At 37.0% G+C, this 18,921-nt stretch overlaps 1 protein-coding gene across 2 annotated transcripts in view; it reads left to right on the top strand.

Moving 5' to 3' along the window:
* FNIP1 (folliculin interacting protein 1) overlaps positions 1-18,921 on the top strand; it is a 133,626-nt gene that overhangs the window by 102,979 nt on the left and 11,726 nt on the right. Inside the window, exons 11-15 of one of the 2 annotated variants that reach the window (XM_060093321.1) lie at positions 2,944-3,090; positions 3,991-4,160; positions 6,971-8,387; positions 9,197-9,365; positions 14,134-14,331. In XM_060093321.1, coding sequence (XP_059949304.1) covers positions 2,944-3,090; positions 3,991-4,160; positions 6,971-8,387; positions 9,197-9,365; positions 14,134-14,331 — 2,101 coding nt within the window. The remainder of the gene's footprint in view (positions 1-2,943; positions 3,091-3,990; positions 4,161-6,970; positions 8,388-9,196; positions 9,366-14,133; positions 14,332-18,921) is intronic. The other variant, XM_060093322.1, reaches the window with a different exon arrangement.

The following is an 18,921-nucleotide window of genomic DNA, read 5'->3' as shown; positions in this document are numbered from 1 at the left end:
TACCATTCATGGGTAGGGAATAACCATTAAAGGGGGAAGAGAGCAAGCATCATTACTTCTACGTTGTTAATGACAACACAGAGTTGTATGTAGTGAGAAGCACTATTGCATAATTAATTTTTTTTGCCTTCTTTGCACTTGATACACCCCAAAGTCATGGTACATATTTTTAAACAGCAAAACACTATAAAGCTAATGTCCTCAGTGACCCACTATACTAATGTTAGTGATATGACTGGCCCATGACACATAGACTTGTAGTAGACAATATTATGCTGAAGAAACTCATGGAAAATGAATTGATCAGCTTGTTCATTCATTTAATCAAAAAGTTTATTTTATTCAAAAGTACATTCACGTGGTTAAGAAGCAAAATATATATACTGACAGTTCTAATAATGAAAAATAAATGAGCCCTGTCCTACCTCTCCCATCCCCATTCTTACTGCTGAAGAACATTCTCTTTTAACTCTTAAATATTCCTTTTGTTATATACCTCCATATTATTAAATAGTATACCTAGTGTAGCTATTTCTTGATTTATCAATTGTAGAGCATATTTATCTCCTGCCATAAATTCATACCTGATCCTTAGTCCTTTTAGCCTTTCAGTATAGTTTTAGCACTATCTTGTCTTTCAACTTTGGTAAATTATCTGTATTCTCTGATAATTTATTTTCCTCTATTTTCTCTCTCTTCAATATATTTTGTTAGAAACTGACACTCCTGGATTGATCTTCTATGTCTCTTTTCTTTCATGTTTTTCTTCTCTTTTTCTGACTTTATTATTTTCTATTTCCTCTGGAGTCATTTTGTGTGTGTGTGTGTTTCTGTCTTTCTGTTTGTGTCCCTCTTTCCTTGGAGGCTTTCTCTATATATCAGTATTTTGGTTGCCCATTAAGAGTGAGAGTGAGGCACCAAAATACAGGTTGGGAGTGCGGATTGGAGAACCTCACTTTAGAGCAGTGTTGCTCAACTTTTTTTCATTTTCACTGCCTGAAGGAGCATATTTAAACATTTTCCCCCATAATTGCTGCCTCTGCCATGGAATTTTAATACCACAAGATTTACTTTATATCTGTTTGTGTACTGTGAAAGATTCAAATATCAGGGAGGGTTTGGGCATGTCATTTCTCTGGGCTGGTCAATTGCTACATCTGCTCTCCTATCTTTAGTTATTCTGTGGGAAAATGGGGTGGAGGGTAGGGGGTCACCAACCATTTATGGCCCTTGAATTAGTCTCTTAGTTTATAGTCCTATATAACTGCTGCCCTCCTTTTTAGCAGGCACTTTTGAGTCCTTAGACTCTTCTTGCTTCAGTGGGGTAAATTAGCTCCTCTTTGTACATCCCCCCCCCCCGCCATGAGCACCATAACCCATTATCTTCCTCTACCCTAGTACTTCAGTTAACATTCTTCTCTGTGTTGTGTCTTCTAGAATTTTATTAAATCTGTAATTTTAATTTTCACTAAAGTTCCTCTTCAGTTCTATTGGTTGTAGTGATTCATTTGTTTTTAAATCATTAAGTAGTGTTCATTTGGGGCATCAGAACTGAAAGGGGATACACATTTGTGCTCAGTTTTCCATCCTATCTGGACATCTTTAATAGTCTTTAAAAAATAAGCATTTTCAATATCGCTAGTTTATATTTGTCATATTTTTCTCTGTAAGATACCTGTAATTTTTTTCCATTCATTTATTTTTAAGTTCTCAGAAGTCATTTTATGCCTTACTAAAAATTCATTAATGCAACCTGTATTTGTCACTTTTATTTATGGTAATGTATCATGTTCATATTGGGTTGAGATTTAATAAAACTTGTACAAGCAACAGAATTCTTTTCCTTTTTTGAATTCTGGGTATTAGAAAATTATACTGAGGTAGGTATCAGAGCTTTGTGGAGATCTCAGAGAACTTTCTAGAGCTGTACTCTCTAATACAGTAGCCATTAGCCACATGTGGTTATTTAAATTAATTTAATTACAACTAAATAAAATTTTAAATCCAATTCCCCAGTCACACTGGCCACATTTCAGGTATTCAGTCATCACATATGGCTAGTGGCTACCATGTTGGACAGCACAGATATAGAACATTCCTATCATTGCTAAAAGTTCTGTTAGCACTATTCTAGAGAGTAGAAAGTAGGACACCATTCTGTAGCTTCTAAGAGATCGACTAGTTTCTTAAGCCCCAACTTTGCAGGAGTTGCTTCGTGTGATGAGTGTATAGGACTCTGCTGAACAGATAATAATGTAAAAGGAAAAGAATTGACATCTTTAAAGCCGTTAGTAAAGAGTGCAAGTCACAGACTAACTATTATCTAAATAAATGCAGGAGACAGCCAGAAAAGCACTGTGATAACTGCAATAATCCTCTTTTGTGTTGATTCAAGGGAAAACTTCAGAAAATTGAGAGTCATATAGCATGCATATATAGTGTCCTCGTCATTCTTCAGAACTTTACTAAGGAGTCTCAGCATAGGCAATATAATGATGCTGATAAACTATTGTTGTGAGTGGGTATTATCCATAAGCTATTACCCCACTTAATATTTTTGTTTCTATGTTGTTGATTATTTGCAGTATATTTAGGTGTAGCTTATAACCTTGGAAACGTAGAACTGGAAAGGGTCTAGAAATTACCTAGTCCTTTCCTTTCATTTTACAGGTAAGGGAAACTGATGCTTAAAGTAGGGAAATAATTTACCCAAAGGCACACAGCCTTTGAGGGCAGAGCCAGCGCCAGAACCAACACATTTTGAGGTCATGTATAAAACTTTTCCCTTGGTACTATGCTGATGACAAAGAAAGAAAGATTTGATTCATTGTCTTTCTCAAAAGCTTTAATAGTCTAGATGTGAGACCCAAGCTGGCAACATTATTATTAAGAGTATGTAATTCTGGGAGCTATGAATTTTATAATGTGTTTTCCTCTTTTTAGAACAACAATTTGTAATCTTTACACAATGCCACGAATTGGAGAGCCTGTCTGGCTTACAATGATGTCGGGGACTCCAGAAAAGAACCAGCTTTGCCATCGTTTCATGAAGGAGTTCACTTTTCTAATGGAAAATGCTTCCAAAAATCAGTATGGCCTGCCCTTCCTCCCTCCCTCCCTCCCTCCCTCCCTTCCTTCCTTTAACTATCGTAGCTATTGTTTACTATAACTAGATATCTAGATTGTGATCAAGTTCAAGTACAAAGGTGAAAGAATTAATCATTATCCTTGGAATTATTTCATATTATTAATGAGCAAGACAGAATTATAAAAGATAACTAAGATAATTACAAGACAGGGTATGGAAGAAGACCAAAGAACCTTATTAATGAGAAACAGTAAAAATGTCTTTAATTGTGTGTTAAATTAAAATTCCTGACACCTCACAGAACTCTCTGAGGCTTCCCATTTTTCGTGAATTGTATCCATGAATGCGGTTTCATTCTATAGAAGAGAAGTTTAAAAATATATAGGGAAGTGCCAGGATTCCAATAATACATTTTTAGTGTGGTACTTTGTCATATTGTTTTCTTCTAATCATCAAATTCTTAGAATCCAGATGAGTAATTTGGGTGTTTTTATTCTCTTTGATGGTAAATAAAGTTTTCTTAATACTTTCCTTCATTTTCCTTTTCAGTAATTTGGATATGTATAGACTTCCTGGTTGATTCATTAATATATTTGTATTTTAAACACTGAAAAGAATCCATAGTTTCTCAAGTAAAATGGCATTTTTGTTTTTTAATTATGAGTAGAAATAGCTCCTTGTGAATGCTGTCTTTATTTTAAGGATTTTTGTTTTAACTCCTACCCAACCAAAAAATTTATTAACTTTTGTTTTCATCCTGGTGATATACCTATCCTTCCTTCTATCCTCTCCTTTTTTATGATGTTTGGCCATGTACCCTCTCTTCTTTATTCTATCACTGAATTTTGCTTGAGGTTTTATGAAAGCAGATTAGAATCTGATAGGTTGAATTTTGTTTTCAGATTCTTGCCAGCACTCATTACTGCAGTTCTGACCAATCATCTTGCCTGGGTTCCAACAGTCATGCCAAATGGGCAGCCACCTATAAAAATATTTTTAGAAAAACATTCCTCTCAGAGTGTGGACATGTTGGCAAAGACTCATCCGTATAACCCACTTTGGGCACAACTGGGTATGTATTCTGAAAACCCTTACATTTATGCATTAGACTTAGACTTCTGTGTAACTGTCTGGAGTTATTTTATGGCAAAAATAAATAGAGAAAAATTAAGTGCTCTCTTTTCCCCCTTCCTTTCTAAAGCATTTCTTCCTTAGTTGTCATTTCATAACTGCTAAATTGTCTTATCCCCATCTTATGTTTACTATCATTCCTTATAGAGACCTTCAGCTGGAACAAAAGGAGCAGGATGATGGCTGGTTTATTAGTAACTTCAGGGTCTTCAGGGTGTTTTGTGTTAGGTATTTTGCCTAGAAGGAATGAATCAACAAAGTCACCTATGATCGCTAGAATAAATCTGTTTAACTGAGAAGCAGTCATTGAGGTTTCCATTGTTCCACCTTTGTTTGTTGAGTAATTTTTGAAAATCTTTCTCTTAGTGCTTGGTACCCCACTAAATAAATGGGTAACAGGAGAGAGGGGTTAGTTGATGAGTTGACAGTCATTAGGAAGTCAGTGTAGCATGGTGCTTAAATTTAAGCATAGGCTGTGGAGTCAGGCAGACCATGTTTGAATCACAGTTTCCCTATTTATAAAGTGGGGATAATAGTAAATAGTACAGGGAGTTCCCTGGTGGTTTAGTGGTTAGCATTGGGTGCTTTCACTGCCTTGGCCTGGGTTCAGTCCCTGGTTGGGGAACTGAGATCCCACAAACCGTGCAGTGTGGCCAAAAAATAAAATAAAATAAATAGTAAATACTTCATAATGTGAAAAGTAAATGAGATACAGTGAGAACAGTGCTTAGGACAGTGGCTGGTAAATGTAGTTGCTGTTACTCCTACTCTTAGTCTATTGCTATTTGGTGATGGGGGGAGGAGTATGGTGAGAATGTTTTGGTGACCTGGTAGAAACTTAAACTTCCCTTAGGTTGTTATGGTGAGTGAGCTTGCCAGGCAGATTGTAATGTGGCTTATTAATTCATATAACCAACCAACGTCCCTCTCTCATTCCTACTCTTTCTATTTCTTCTCTCCCTCCCTCCCTCCTTTTCCTTTCCATATATATTTTGATATATATGTCAAAATGTATATGCCTCTGAAACCATCACCCAAATCAAGATGGTGAACATATTCATCACTACAAAAGTTTCCTCATGCCCTTTGTAATCCCTCCCTCCTATTCCTCCCTACTCTGCCTGTTCACTGTTCCTTATACTCAGGTAGCCACTGGTCTGCTTTCTGTCACTGTAGATTAGTTTGTTATTTTCTAGACCTTTATATAGATGGAATCATACACTAAGTGCTTTTGTTTGGTCTGAGTTCTTTCAACATAATTATTTTGAGATTCACCTATGTTGTATGGATTAATAGTTCATTCCTTTTTAATGCTAAGTAGTATTTCATTGTATGAATATTAATTTACCTTTTTTCAAATCAAGTAATTCAGTAGTTTTTTTTTAAATTTGAACATTTCAAATCTGTTTTCAATTCTACAGTCATTTATTGAATGCACAATATAACTAAGGCTCTGTGCAAAGAACCCTGGAGGGTATAAAGATGAATGATATCTAGTCCTTGCCTTTAAGAAATGACAGTCTTATACTGTAGGTAAAGTATATGTGGACAATAATGATAATTCAAATAGGAACTATAAGAAATGAAAAGTTTAGTGGGAGTTCAATTAGGGAAGCTTACTTTTGTCCAAGGGAAGATGCTTGGGTGGGAAACTTCGGACTGGCAGAGATACAGAGGGAAGGGAAAATACATAGCATGAGTAAAGGGGTCTAGGTGTTAAAAGTGCTGAGCACATTCAGGGGTCCAGTTTAAGTGGGACTTTGGGTGAATAAAGATGAAATAGGGAAACTATCAGAAGATAAACCTGGAAAAGTAAAGTGGAACCAGTCATGAAAGACTCATTTACCAAACCAAAGCAGTTTCAATTTATTTGGTTGTTAGTGGAAACCTTGGGAGTAGTTTTGAACAGTGGCATGATGGTACTAGAGCCAGTTTCTTAGCCAGATAAGAAAATTTATCATAGTACAGTCTGTAGTATATTATTTGAGACCTATTTATGTTTGTTCCTTTAAAAAATATGGGGTCCTTATAAAGTAAAAATAGAGATTCTTTAAATGTGTATACTCACAACTTGCAAAACTTGAATTAAATCTCCCTCCTTTTTTAAATGTAATGGCTGTTTATGTGTAATGTGGATAACAGAAGTGAAAATGAATCACAGGGCTAAATGTGTTGCCCTTTTGGGTCTATCCTGAGTACCCAACCCTCTAGGGAATGTAATGGAAAGGAAAATGGGCTTTTAAAAACACAGGAGCTAATGCGAGGTCCTTGGTAGGGCAGCAACAGGTGAAGTTCAGGAATATGATTTAAATCAAGGAAGGTTAAGTGTGTGATGTGACTACTTCAGCTCTGTTCCATTTCACTACTACTCCTTTCCTCTCCTTGGTCCCCAGCAGATGTGCTTTTGCACATAATACTTCAGTCAGTACTTCTCCAACCATGTGAAGTGCTGTGCAAGGGGACTGGCACAGAGCATGTTCTTGGTGACTTTCACAACTGACTGTTTGCTTGTGGTTTCAGCACCTTATTAGCAGCTGCTTAAGGAGGAAGGTAGAAAGCCCATCCATTCACCTATCTCTTTGGTTAAGACCATTCATCTCATCCTAGTCCTGAATAATCACTCACCTATTAAGGAACCAAGAGTAAAATCTGAACTACCCCTCATAAAATAATAGTAGGTTTCTGATAATTGAAAATAGCCTGCTTAGTATGAGTAGAGGATGTGTCCATTAACTGATTTTTCCATTTCAGGAGACTTGTATGGCGCTATTGGCTCTCCTGTACGGTTAGCAAGGACTGTGGTAGTTGGTAAACGACAAGACATGGTCCAGAGGCTGCTTTATTTTCTTACTTACTTCATAAGATGCTCTGAACTTCAAGAAACCCATCTTTTAGAAAATGGAGACGATGAAGCCATTGTTATGCCAGGCACAGTAATTACAACCACTTTAGAGAAAGGTGAAATTGAAGAATCTGAGTATGTGCTTATCACAATGCATAGAAACAAAAACAGTTTGCTCTTTAAAGAGTCAGAAGAAACAAGGACTCCTAATTGTAACTGTAAATATTGCAGTCGTCCACTCCTTGGGCAAAATATAGAGAATGTTTTGCGACAAGAGAGAGAAGATACTCAAAACAGCTCTAAGGAGCTGCTAGGAAATACAAACGAGTGCCGAATGATTTCTCCTTCTTCTGACTGCCAAGAAGAAAATGCTGTTGATGTTAAACAGTGCAGAGATAAATTAAGAACTTGCCTTGACACCAAGTTAGAAACAGTTGTTTGCACAGGATCTGCTCCAGTGGACAGATGTGCATTGTCAAAGTCAAGCTTAGAGCCTGCAGAGGAATCATGGCAGAGTGAGGAATTGCTAGATTCAGGTAATCACACAGGTAAAGTGTTCAGATCCACAGGAATGGTTGTGGGAAAAAAACCTCCAGATAAACTTGTGACAGCTGCATTTTCTTGTGAGGCAACCCAGACAAAGGTTACTTTCTTGATTGGGGATTCTATGTCACCCGACTCAGATACTGAACTCAGGAGTCAGGCAGTAGTGGATCAGATTACCAGGCATCACAGCAAATCACCGAAGGAGGAAAGAGGGGCTGTTGATCAGCATCAAGAAACTGCACAAACAGCTAAATCTGGAGAGCCTGATATACCGAACATGGTATCTGGAGAGCCCTGTGAACTTCCCTGCTGGAATCATTCAGACCTCGAAAGCATGAGCTTATTTGATGAATATTTTAATGATGATTCAATTGAAACCAGGACTATTGATGATATTCCAGTTAAAACAAGTACAGACAGTAAAGAACACTGCTGTATGTTAGAGTTTTCAAAAAGATTTTATACAAAAAATAGCAAACAGAACAATGAATTTTGCAAATGTGTAGGAACAGTTCACCAAGATTCATGTAAAACCTGCTTTCCTCAGCAAGACCAAAGAGATACACTCTCCATTCTTGTCCCCCATGGGGATAAAGAGAGTTCAGAGAAAAAAGTTGCTGTGGGAGCTGAATGGGACATTCCAAGAAATGAAAGTTCAGATAGTGCCCTTGGGGATAGTGAAAGTGAAGATACAGGTCATGATGTGACTAGACAAGTAAGCAGTTATTATGGAGGAGAGCAAGAAGATTGGGCAGAAGAAGATGAGATACCTTTTCCTGGGTAAGTACGAAGTTTTAGCCTTTTATAGAACCTATAAAAATATGTACCATTCTTTTGTTTAGCTCATCTCTGAAAGTTGGTAGTGGCTAATATAAAGGAAGAGACCATTGTTCTGGACAAACACTCTTTTATTATCACATGCTCCTACTTAAAAGAAGGATTAAAGGCTAAGCCCCACAGGTGCCCCAGAAAAGCTTTGTGAAGGCATTAGAGAAAAGTTGTGTTGGTGTGTGGGAGATTGCTTACTGCCTAGGAGTTTTCATTTAGCAGTGAGTTATGCTGCCCAGAAAGGACCTGTGCTGAGCCTGGCAACTAGGGAGAGGTAATCACTGAGAGAAGGTAGGAAATAGCTGTTAGAAATAAGTTTGGAAATAAGAGGAAAGTATAGAATGGATACTCTTGGTCAAGAATACAAGGAAAAGATTCATACATGAGAAATGTTATATACCAAGCTTTGGGTTTGTGAGTTATTTATACTTTGTTTTGGATGGTGGTTTCCATAATTTGATTGTATTAAGAATGTGTTACATACACAAGGGACAGCATTCCTAAAGTCTGTTATGAAAGATTTATGTTCACCTCATTACAGAGTTGTCCATCAGACCCTTTCTGAATAGGAAGGAGTATTTTGTGGTCTCATTGAGCCCTTAAGCCAGTTTTTATTTAAGGATGATTTTACTGTTAGTATATTTTGTAAAGAATGATGGTACTGGAAATGTGGACTAGTAGAGTCCAATTTTTTGTGTGTGTGTTGGTAAAATATATTTATTACTGATTAGGTATGCCTTCTTTTGGAACTTTCCTTGCAGGTCAAAGTTAATTGAAGTGAGTGCTGTTCAGCCCAATATTGCCAACTTTGGGAGGTCCTTGCTGGGTGGCTACTGCTCTTCTTATGTGCCTGACTTTGTTCTTCAAGGAATTGGGAATGATGAGAGGCTCCGTCAGTGTTTAGTGTCAGATTTGTCTCATGCTGTGCAGGTAAGTGACCTTCACTGCTCTTAAATTTATTTAGGACGAACTCTGATAACCAGTAGAACCCAAAATTGCCTTATTTTTGGTCACAATTCAGTGTGTAATACAATTGTTGTTCTCTAAATCCATCATTTTATATGTAATAACCTGCATGTTTGTACCTGTCATTGTGAAAGCAAGTAGAGAGTTCCAGGAATCTATCAAATTGGAAATCAGAAAATACTGTATGTATTCATAGATGTTCATCACTAGGTTATTTATAATTTCAAAATATTGCAAATGCTTAAATGTGAATGGAGTTAATTTTCATTGCTGTTATATAGTACAATTGATTTTTGTATATTGCTGTTGTATCCTGCCACTTTGATGAACTCTTTTATTCTCATAGATTTTTGTGTGGATTCTTTAAGATTTTCTACATACAGGCTCATGTTATCTTCCTTTCCAGTCTGGGTGCCTCTTTTTCTTTTTCTTGCCTGATCGTACAGGCTAGAACCTTCAGTACAGTGTTGCATTGAAGTGCTGATAGTGGACATCTTTGTCTTGTTCCTTTTCTTTGGGGGAAAACATTGAGCCTTTAATTATTAAGCGTGATGTTAGCTGTTAGATTCTTATAAGATGCTCTTTATCAGGTGGATAAAGTTCCTTTCTATTCCTAGTGTTTTGAGTTTTCTGTCCCCCACGCCCTTAAATCATGAATGAGTGTGGGGTTTTGTCAAATACTTTTTCTGTGTCTATTGAAATGATCATGTGGGTTTTTCTTCTTTAAACTGTTAATGTGATAGATTACACTGATCGATTTTTAGATGTTAATCCAATCTTTGTATTCCTAGGCGGGGAAAAAACCCATTTGGTCATGGTATATAGTACTCATATAACATATGAGTTGACTTTTGTGTATGGTGTAAGATAGTGGTCCAGTTTCATTCTTTTGCAATGTGGCTGTTCAGTTTTTTTAAATTAATTAATTAATTTTTGGCTGTGTTGGGCCTTCGTTGCTGCGCGCGGGCTTTCTCTAGTTGTGGCAAGCGGGGGCTACTCTTCGTTGTGGTGCGTGGGCTCCTCATCGCGGTAGCTTCTCTTGTTGTGGAGCGCGGGCTCTAGGCGCGCAGGCTTCAGTAGCTGCAGCACGCAGGCTCAGTAGTTGTGGCTCACAGGCTCTAGAATGCAGGCTCAGTAGTTGTGGTGCAAGGGCTTAGGTGCTCCATGGCATGTGGGATCTTCCCAGACCAGGGTTCAAACCCGTGTCCCCTGCATTGGCAGGCGGCTTCTTAACCACTGTGCCACCAGGGAAGTCCCTGTTCAGTTTTTTAAGCACCATTTATTGAAGAAACTGTCCTTCCTCCATTGTATATTCTTGGGTCCTTTGTCATAAGTTAATTGAGCATATATACATGGGTTTATTTCTGTGTTCTCTATTCTCTGTTGCTCAACTTTTAAAACAACTTTTCTTCATTTTATTGTTATAAATAACACTGATACTCTTGCTGTGTTTTATGAATTTAAGATGATTTCTTTAGGCTAGATTCCCAGAAATGAAGTTACTGGCCAGTTTTTAAGCTTAGAAGTATTTTCGTGTTCTTGTTGCATGTTTTGTAGTTTCTTCTCCAAAAGACAAGACTAGTTTGAACAGCAGTTTGTAATGTCCCCAAAACCTGTTCCCTTTACAACATTGGGGTTCGTTGTCTTCTTTTAAAAAAAAGATAACTGAAGAAAACTAGCTAGTTTTGAGGAAGGTACACTGAAGTTGATTTGGTACATTTTGAGTTTAAAAGTGCATTCTGCAAGGCCATGTTTGAATGCCCAGAAGGCAACTGAAAAAATCAGGTTTTGTAATGTGGTGGAGATCTAGGAGTATCTGCTAGAGAGGAGATACTTAAAGATTTGGGAGTTTATGTATTGAGATTCTGGAAATGCCTGTGAGAGAAAAAGGGCTGGTAGGATTGTGGATATATTCGTATTGTAGAAGTTATGGAACTCAGAGAAAAAGGTTTAAAAAAAATTAAGCTTTAGATTCACTGAATTTAGATTCATATGAATTCCCATTCATATACTTTAGATTCATATGAATTCCCATTCATATACTTCCTATTTTGTGACTCGGAAGTATTTGAGGCTGGATACAAACTTAGTATTGTGGAGGAGACTACTATAATATGTCAGTTGAGAATATGCTCCCATGGGGTGTAGGCTGTTTTTTCCAGAAGTTGATGATGAAGTGAAAGGACTGAAATTGGTTAAATTGAAATTTTATCCAATTAGGACATTGCTTATAATAATCCATTGTGTGAAAACAAGCAATTTCAGAATGAATGACTGGCACTGCCCCCTTTTTTCTTTAACAACTCCTAAAATGAGTTTGATTTGGATTATTTCTAATCTCAAACTTGGGATTTAGATCCTTCTTTCTTGGGAAACTACTGATGTGGGCTCATTTTCCTTTTTCTTACCAAAACAATAGCTTTTAAAATCTTAGCCACGTGACTTTTGATTGAGGAGCTATAAAGTTAATTTCTAAAGTGGTTTTTAACCCTTTAAAATAAAAGGTGTATTTCATAGCAGTTTCCCCATTATCGGTTTAGACATTTCCTTGTGAGGATAGTAGATGAACACCCATAATAATTCTCATCTCATAAAGATGCCCGCTGCTTTTGAAAGTAATATCTTCCTTTAACAGTTTGTTTTCCACTTTAATTATTTGATCATATCTCCTGTCTTATTTTTCTTTTATAACCACAGAGGTAGTTATGTTAAATATATATTCACTATTGTTTCTTAAAAAAGTAAGATATACCATACATCTTTAGGTGCATATACCATTTCCAAAATTATGTTTCAGTAATGAAATTGATGAATAGAAAAATGTTATATCCTTGGTAAGAGTTGAATAAGAAATATTTAAGTACGATTTTATAAAAACAAATATAAAGTTTAGAGTTCCATGGAAAGTCTTCACAATGTATCTTTCTACGCTTCTTCCTTGCCATTCTCTTCTTCCCCACTTCTCAGTATCATTTTTCACAAATTTGGTTACATCCATCTACTTCTATCTTCGAGTCTTCTCATGATATTCCCTCTTATAGAATTATCCATATTCCTCTCCCATTTTTCACTAAGAATCCTATTCATCCTATTCAGTGTCATATCCCTATGTCCCTTCCACTGTGTAACTCCCAGTCACACAGAACCCACTCTTGCCCTCCTCTGGTACCACAGCACTTGGTTACTATTTTGTCTATTACACAAGTATTTTCATAGCCACATGTATTTCTTTTTATCTCCCTCATAAGACTGTGAGCTCCCTTCTCTTTGTTTCCTTAGCATTGAGCAAAAAGCTTTATTCAAAGTGGTTATTAACTGGGCAAAGGGATATCCTTTGGGGGTGCCAAACTTGGGTTTATCCAGGAATAAACTTACATTCTTGCTATGAAATTTTAGTAACAGTAAAAGTTATAAAGGAAAAAGGCCATTGGGTTCAAGATTGTAGTTTATATTTCAGTCTTATTGCTGTTAATTCATTTGTCCAGTGGTGAAGAAATCCTTACCTTTCCAAATACAAAAAAAATTAAAGTATTGAGTATCTCTTTCTTATGGTGGTGCTGTGTACTTAATTGTCATTTTTGGTCTTTGTGTGTAAACCGTGGGAAACCAAGGGCACAGCCATATGTCTGTGGTCCTTTTATCTGTATATGTGAGTTAAAAATTTTTTTTCACTATGTGTTAAATTTTCTAATTATAAAAGTATCCTTTAGGTGAATGCTTCTGATAGAAATTTAAACAATATATACAAAGCAAAAAGTAAAAATCCTTCTTCATACTCTTAATATTCCATACTTCTTCACAAAGATCTTTATGATAGTTTGATTTGAGTGTTTTCATTCTTTTTTCTATACATTTGCATTTAGATGGGAAATTTTTTTTTAAATATATTTATTTATTTATTTTGGCTGTGGTGGGTCTTAGTTGTGGCATTCGGACTCTTAGTTGCAGCATGCATCGACATCTGGTTCCCCGACCAGGGATCAAACCCAGGTCCCCTGCATTGGGAGCGCAGAGTCTTACCCACTGGACCACTAGGGAAGTCCCCTGATTTTTAAAAAACATAATTGGGGTATAATGTGTATGTGTGTGTGTGTGTGTGTGTGTGTGTAGTGACTTTTTTTTTTTTTCCGTTTAACCATGTATCCTGGAGAGACATGTTAGTACCTGTTGATTTGTCTCCTTTTTAACTGTTATAGCCATACTCTGGATATAAATCTGTAAAACAGAAAAAACCTGGCATACATAGCCAGGAAGAGATAATCAAGGGATAGCCTCTGAGATGCTCAAGGAAATTAATGCCTGACTGGATAGGGTAGTTAGCACAGAACCTTATCATTGACTTCTTCATGTGAATGTATTTCCTACCGATTTTTAAAATATTTAGCTCTTTCAAGGTAAAAACATTTTCTTTCAGTTGCCTGGCACATAGTTGGCACTCAGTAAATTTGTTGAATGAATGAATGATCAAAATACTGGTGAAATTCAAGTTCTGGATTAAAGAATACAAAGTTCTGGTAATGAATCTCTACCTATGATGACTTCTGTAAGATACCTCAGGGTATTTGTTATTGAGTTACTTTACTATTTCACTCTTCACTGTCAAGGATTCTTTGGCAGTAGCTCTCAGAATTTCATATTCTTTTGTTTTTGTCTAGTATCTCTTCCTTGCCCATCCCATTAACATTATCTTTGAAAACTTTATCATAAGATGATGTCTTCTTTTTTTCCCCAGCATCCAGTATTGGATGAACCAATAGCAGAAGCTGTCTGTATTATAGCAGATATGGATAAATGGACTGTTCAAGTGGCCAGTAGCCAGAGACGAATGACAGATAATAAATTGGGAAAGGAAGTGTTGGTTTCCAGTCTTGTTTCCAATCTGCTTCATTCCACTCTTCAGCTTTATAAGCATAACTTGTCTCCAAATTTTGTAAGTATCTGTAAGGCTTGAATTACTGTGAGCACTGTGATAGCTAACTTAACCCTATTGCTATGTATGTGCCTACCTTGAATACTACTGTTAGCTTCATCATTGTTTTCCTGAAAGAAGGTGTTATGGACTGAATGTTGGTGTTCCCCTAAAATCCATATGTTGAAGCCATAACTCCCCAGTGTGATGGCCTTTGGGAGTTAATTAGGGTTAGATTAGATCATTAGAGTGGGGCCTTCATGATGGGATTAGTGGCCCTATAAGAAGAGGAAGAGAGAGATTGTGCTCTCTCTACCATGTGAGGATGCAGGAAGAAGGCAGCCGTCTACTAGCCAGGAAGAGAGTTCTCACTAACAGCCATGCTGGCACCCTGATCTGATCTCAGACTTCCAGTCTCCAGAACTGTGAGAAAATAATTTTCTGTTATTTAAGCCATTGAGTCTGTGGTACTTTGTTGTTGCAGCCCAAGCTGACTAAGACAGAAAGGGATGTGTACGTGTCTATATAGTCTGTGCTTTCAGCAGCCAGAATTTAGTGCCTTTACTTAGTATCATGTGAGCTATGGCAATGCAACATCCCTAAGCTCTGTGCAGAATGCCAGTGAATTCTATATCCGCATTGTTGTGTTAGGACTTTGGATGATCGCTCTTTATAACACTGGTAACCTCTTACTGAAGACACCATTTCCAACTTTCAAGATTCTTTCCTTTTCTTGTTAGGAGAACTATAATATAGCATAGTTAAAAACCTTTGCAGATCAACATGACAAAGGCCATATATGACAAACTCACAGCTGACATTATACTCAGTGGTAAAAGACTAAAAGTTTTACCCCTAAGAACAGGAACAAGACATGGATGCTCACCTTCACCACTTTTGTTCAACATGGTATTGAAAAGTCATAGAGAGAGCAGTTAGGAAAGAAAAAGAAACAAAAGGCATCCAAATTGGAAAGGAAGAAGTGAAATTATCTCTGCTTGCAAATATGATCTTATATGTAGAAAACTTAAAGATTCCACCAAAAAAAACCCCGAGAGAGCTAATAGATGAATTCAGCAAAGATGCAAGATAAATCAGCATGCAAAAATAGTTGCATTCCCATAAGCTAGGAATGAACAATCTTGAAGAGGAAATTAAGAATGCACTTACAATAGCATTAAAAGAATAAATTACTTAGGAATAAATTTAACCAAAGAGGCAAAAGACTTGTACACTGAAAACTACAAAACATCTCTGAAAGAAATTAAAGACATAAATAAATGAAAGACAATCTCATATTCTTGGTTTGGAAGACTTAGTATTATTAAGAAGATAGTACTGAGATGAAGTTGGAGGACTCACACCTCCTAATTTTAAAACTTACTACAAAATGACAGTAATCAAAACAGTGTGGTACTAGCATAAGGACAGACATAAAGACGAATAGAATATAGTATCCCCAAATTAAACCCTCACATATATGGTCAATTGGTTTTTGACAAGGAAGCCAAGACTGTTGAAAGGGGAAATGAGTCTTTTCAACAAATCATGCTGAGAAAACTGGATATGTACATGCAAAAGAATGAAGTTGAACCCTTACTTTATGCCATATACAAAAATGAACTCAAGCTTAAATGTAAAGTTAAACCTAAGCTTAAGTACTAAAACTATAAAATTCTTTAAAGAAAACATAGGGGATAATTTTCATGATATTGGATTTAGCAGTGATTCCTTGGAAGTGGCATCAAAAGCACAGGCAATAAAGGGAAAAATAGATAAATTGGGACTTCATCAAACTTAAAAACTTCTGTGTATCAAAGGACACTATCAACAGAGTGAAAAGACAATTGACAGAACAGGAGAAAATATTTGCTAATCATATATCTGAAAAGAGATTGATATCCAGAATACATAGAGAACTCCTACAATTCAACAACAGCAAAGAAACAACTCAAGAATAGCCAAAGCAATCTTGAGAAAGAAAAATGGAGCTGGAGGAATCAGGCTCCCTGACTTCAGACTATGCTACAAAGTTACAGTAATCAAGACAGTATGGTACTGGCACAAAAACAGAAATATAGATCAATGGAACAGTATAGAAATCCCAGAGATAAACCACACACATATTGTCACCTTATCTTTGATAAAGGAGGCAAGAATATACAATGGAGAAAAGACAGCCTCTTCAATAAGTGGTGCTGGGAAAACTGGACAGCTACATGTAAAAGAATGAAATTAGAACACTCCCTAACACCGTACACAAAAATAAACTCCAAATGGATTAAACTAAAAAAGTAAGGCCAGACACTATAAAATTCTTAGAGAAAAACATAAGCAGAACACTCTATTACATAAATCATAGCAAGATCCTTTTTGACCCAACTCCTAGAGAAGTGGAAATAAAAACAAAAATAAATGGGACCTAATGGAACCTAAAAGCTTTTGCACAGCAAGGGAAACCATCAACAAGACAAAAAGACAACCCTCAGAATGGGAGAAAATATTTGCAAATGAAGCAACTGACAAAGGATTAATCTCCAAAATATACAAGCAGCTCATGCAGCTCAATATCAAAAAAACAAACAACCCAATCCAAAAATGGACAGAAGACCTAAGTAGACATTTCTCCAAAGAAGATATACAGATTGCCAACAAACACATGAAAGAATGCTCAACATCATTAATCATTAGAGAAATGCAAATCAAAACCACAATGAGGTATCACCTCACACCAGTCAGAATGGCCATCATCAAAATATCTACAAACAATAAATGCTGGAGAGGGTGTGGAGAATAGGGAACCCTCTTGTACTGTTGGTGGGAATGTAAATTGATGCAGCCACTATGGAGAACAGTATGGAGGTTCCTTAAAAAACTAAAAACAGAACTACCATATGACCCAGCAATTCCACTATTGGACATATACCCTGAGAAAACCATAATTCAAAAAGAGTCACGTACCACAGTGTTCATTGCAGCTCTATTTACAATAGCCAGGACATGGAAGCAACCTAAATGTCCATCGACAGATGAATGGATAAAGAAGATGTGGCCCGGGTTTCCCTGGTGGCACAGTGGTTGAGAGTCCGCCTGCCGATGCAGGGGACACGGGTTTGTGCCCCGATCCCGGAAGATCCCACATGCCGCGGAGCGGCTGGGCCCGCGAGCCATGGCCGCGGAGCCTGTGTGTCCGGAGCCTGTGCTCCGCAACGGGAGAGGCCACAGCAGTGAGAGGCCCGCGTACAGCAAAAAAAAAAAAAAAAAAAAAAAGAAGATGTGGCCCATATATACAATGGAATATTACTCTGCCATAAAAAGAAACGAAATTGAGTTATTTGTAGTGAGGTGGATGGGCCTAGAGTCTGTCATACAGAGTGAAGTAAGTCAGAAAGAGAAAGACAAATACTGTATGCTAACACATACATATGGAATCTAAAAAAAAAGGTTATGAAAAACCTAGGGGCAGGACAGAAATAAAGACACAGACCTACTAGAGAATGGAGTTGAGGACACGGGGAGGGGGAAGGGTAAGCTGGGATGAAGTGAGAGAGTGGCATGGACTTATATATACTACCAAGTGTAAAATAGATAGCTAGTGGGAAGCAGCTGCATAGCACAGGGAGATCAGCTCAGTGCTTTGTGACCACCTAGAGGAGTGGGATAGGGAGGGTGAGAGGGAGATGCAAGAGGGAGGAGATATGGGGATATATGTATACGTATAGCTGATTCACTTTGTTATAAAGCAGAAAGTAACACACGGTTGTAAAGCAATTATACTCCAATAAAGATGTTAAAAAAAAAAAGAAACAACTCAAAAAATAGGCAGAGGACTTGAGTAGACATTTCTCTAAAGAAGATATACAAATAGTCAATAAGCACATGAGAGAATGTTTAACATCCATCAGTCATTAGGAAAATGCAAATCAAAAGCACAGTGAGATACCACTTCACACTGATAAGGATGGGTTTGATCAAGCAAACCCTGAAAATAAAAAGTATTGGATGAGGAGAAATTGGAACCCTTGTACGTTGCTGGTGGGAATCTAAAATGGTGCAGCTGCTGTGTAAAACAGTTTGGCAGTTCCTCAAAAAGTTTAACATTGCATTGTCATGTGGTCCAGCAAGTCTTCTTCTAGGTTTATAATCAAAATAACTGAAAGCAGAGACTGGGACAATTGTATAGTAATGTTCACAGCAGTATTAACTTGCAGTAGACAAAATTGGAAACAACTCGTGTCCATCAACAAATGATGTGTAATACATAGAATGGAATACTTCAGCCATAAAGAGGAATGAAATTCTTTTTTTTTAATATACATATTACTGGGCCTGTCCCTGGTGGGTCTTAGTTTTATTTTATTTTATTTTTCTTCACATCTTTATTGGAGTGTAAATGCTTTACAATGTTGTGTTAGTTTCTGTTGTACAACAAAGTGAATCAGCTATATGTATACATATATCCCCATAACCCGTCAGAAAGAGAAAAACAAATACCATATGCTAATGCATATATATGTAATTTTAAAAAGTGGTACCAGTGAACCTAGTGGCAGGGCAGGAATAAAGATGCAGACATAGAGAACGGACTTGAGGGCATAGGGACATGGGGGA

Source organism: Mesoplodon densirostris, chromosome 3, assembly GCF_025265405.1.
Source record: "Mesoplodon densirostris isolate mMesDen1 chromosome 3, mMesDen1 primary haplotype, whole genome shotgun sequence".
In the NCBI taxonomy this organism is placed as follows: Eukaryota; Metazoa; Chordata; class Mammalia; order Artiodactyla; family Ziphiidae; genus Mesoplodon; species Mesoplodon densirostris.
This window is presented reverse-complemented; position numbering and strand designations above follow the sequence as displayed.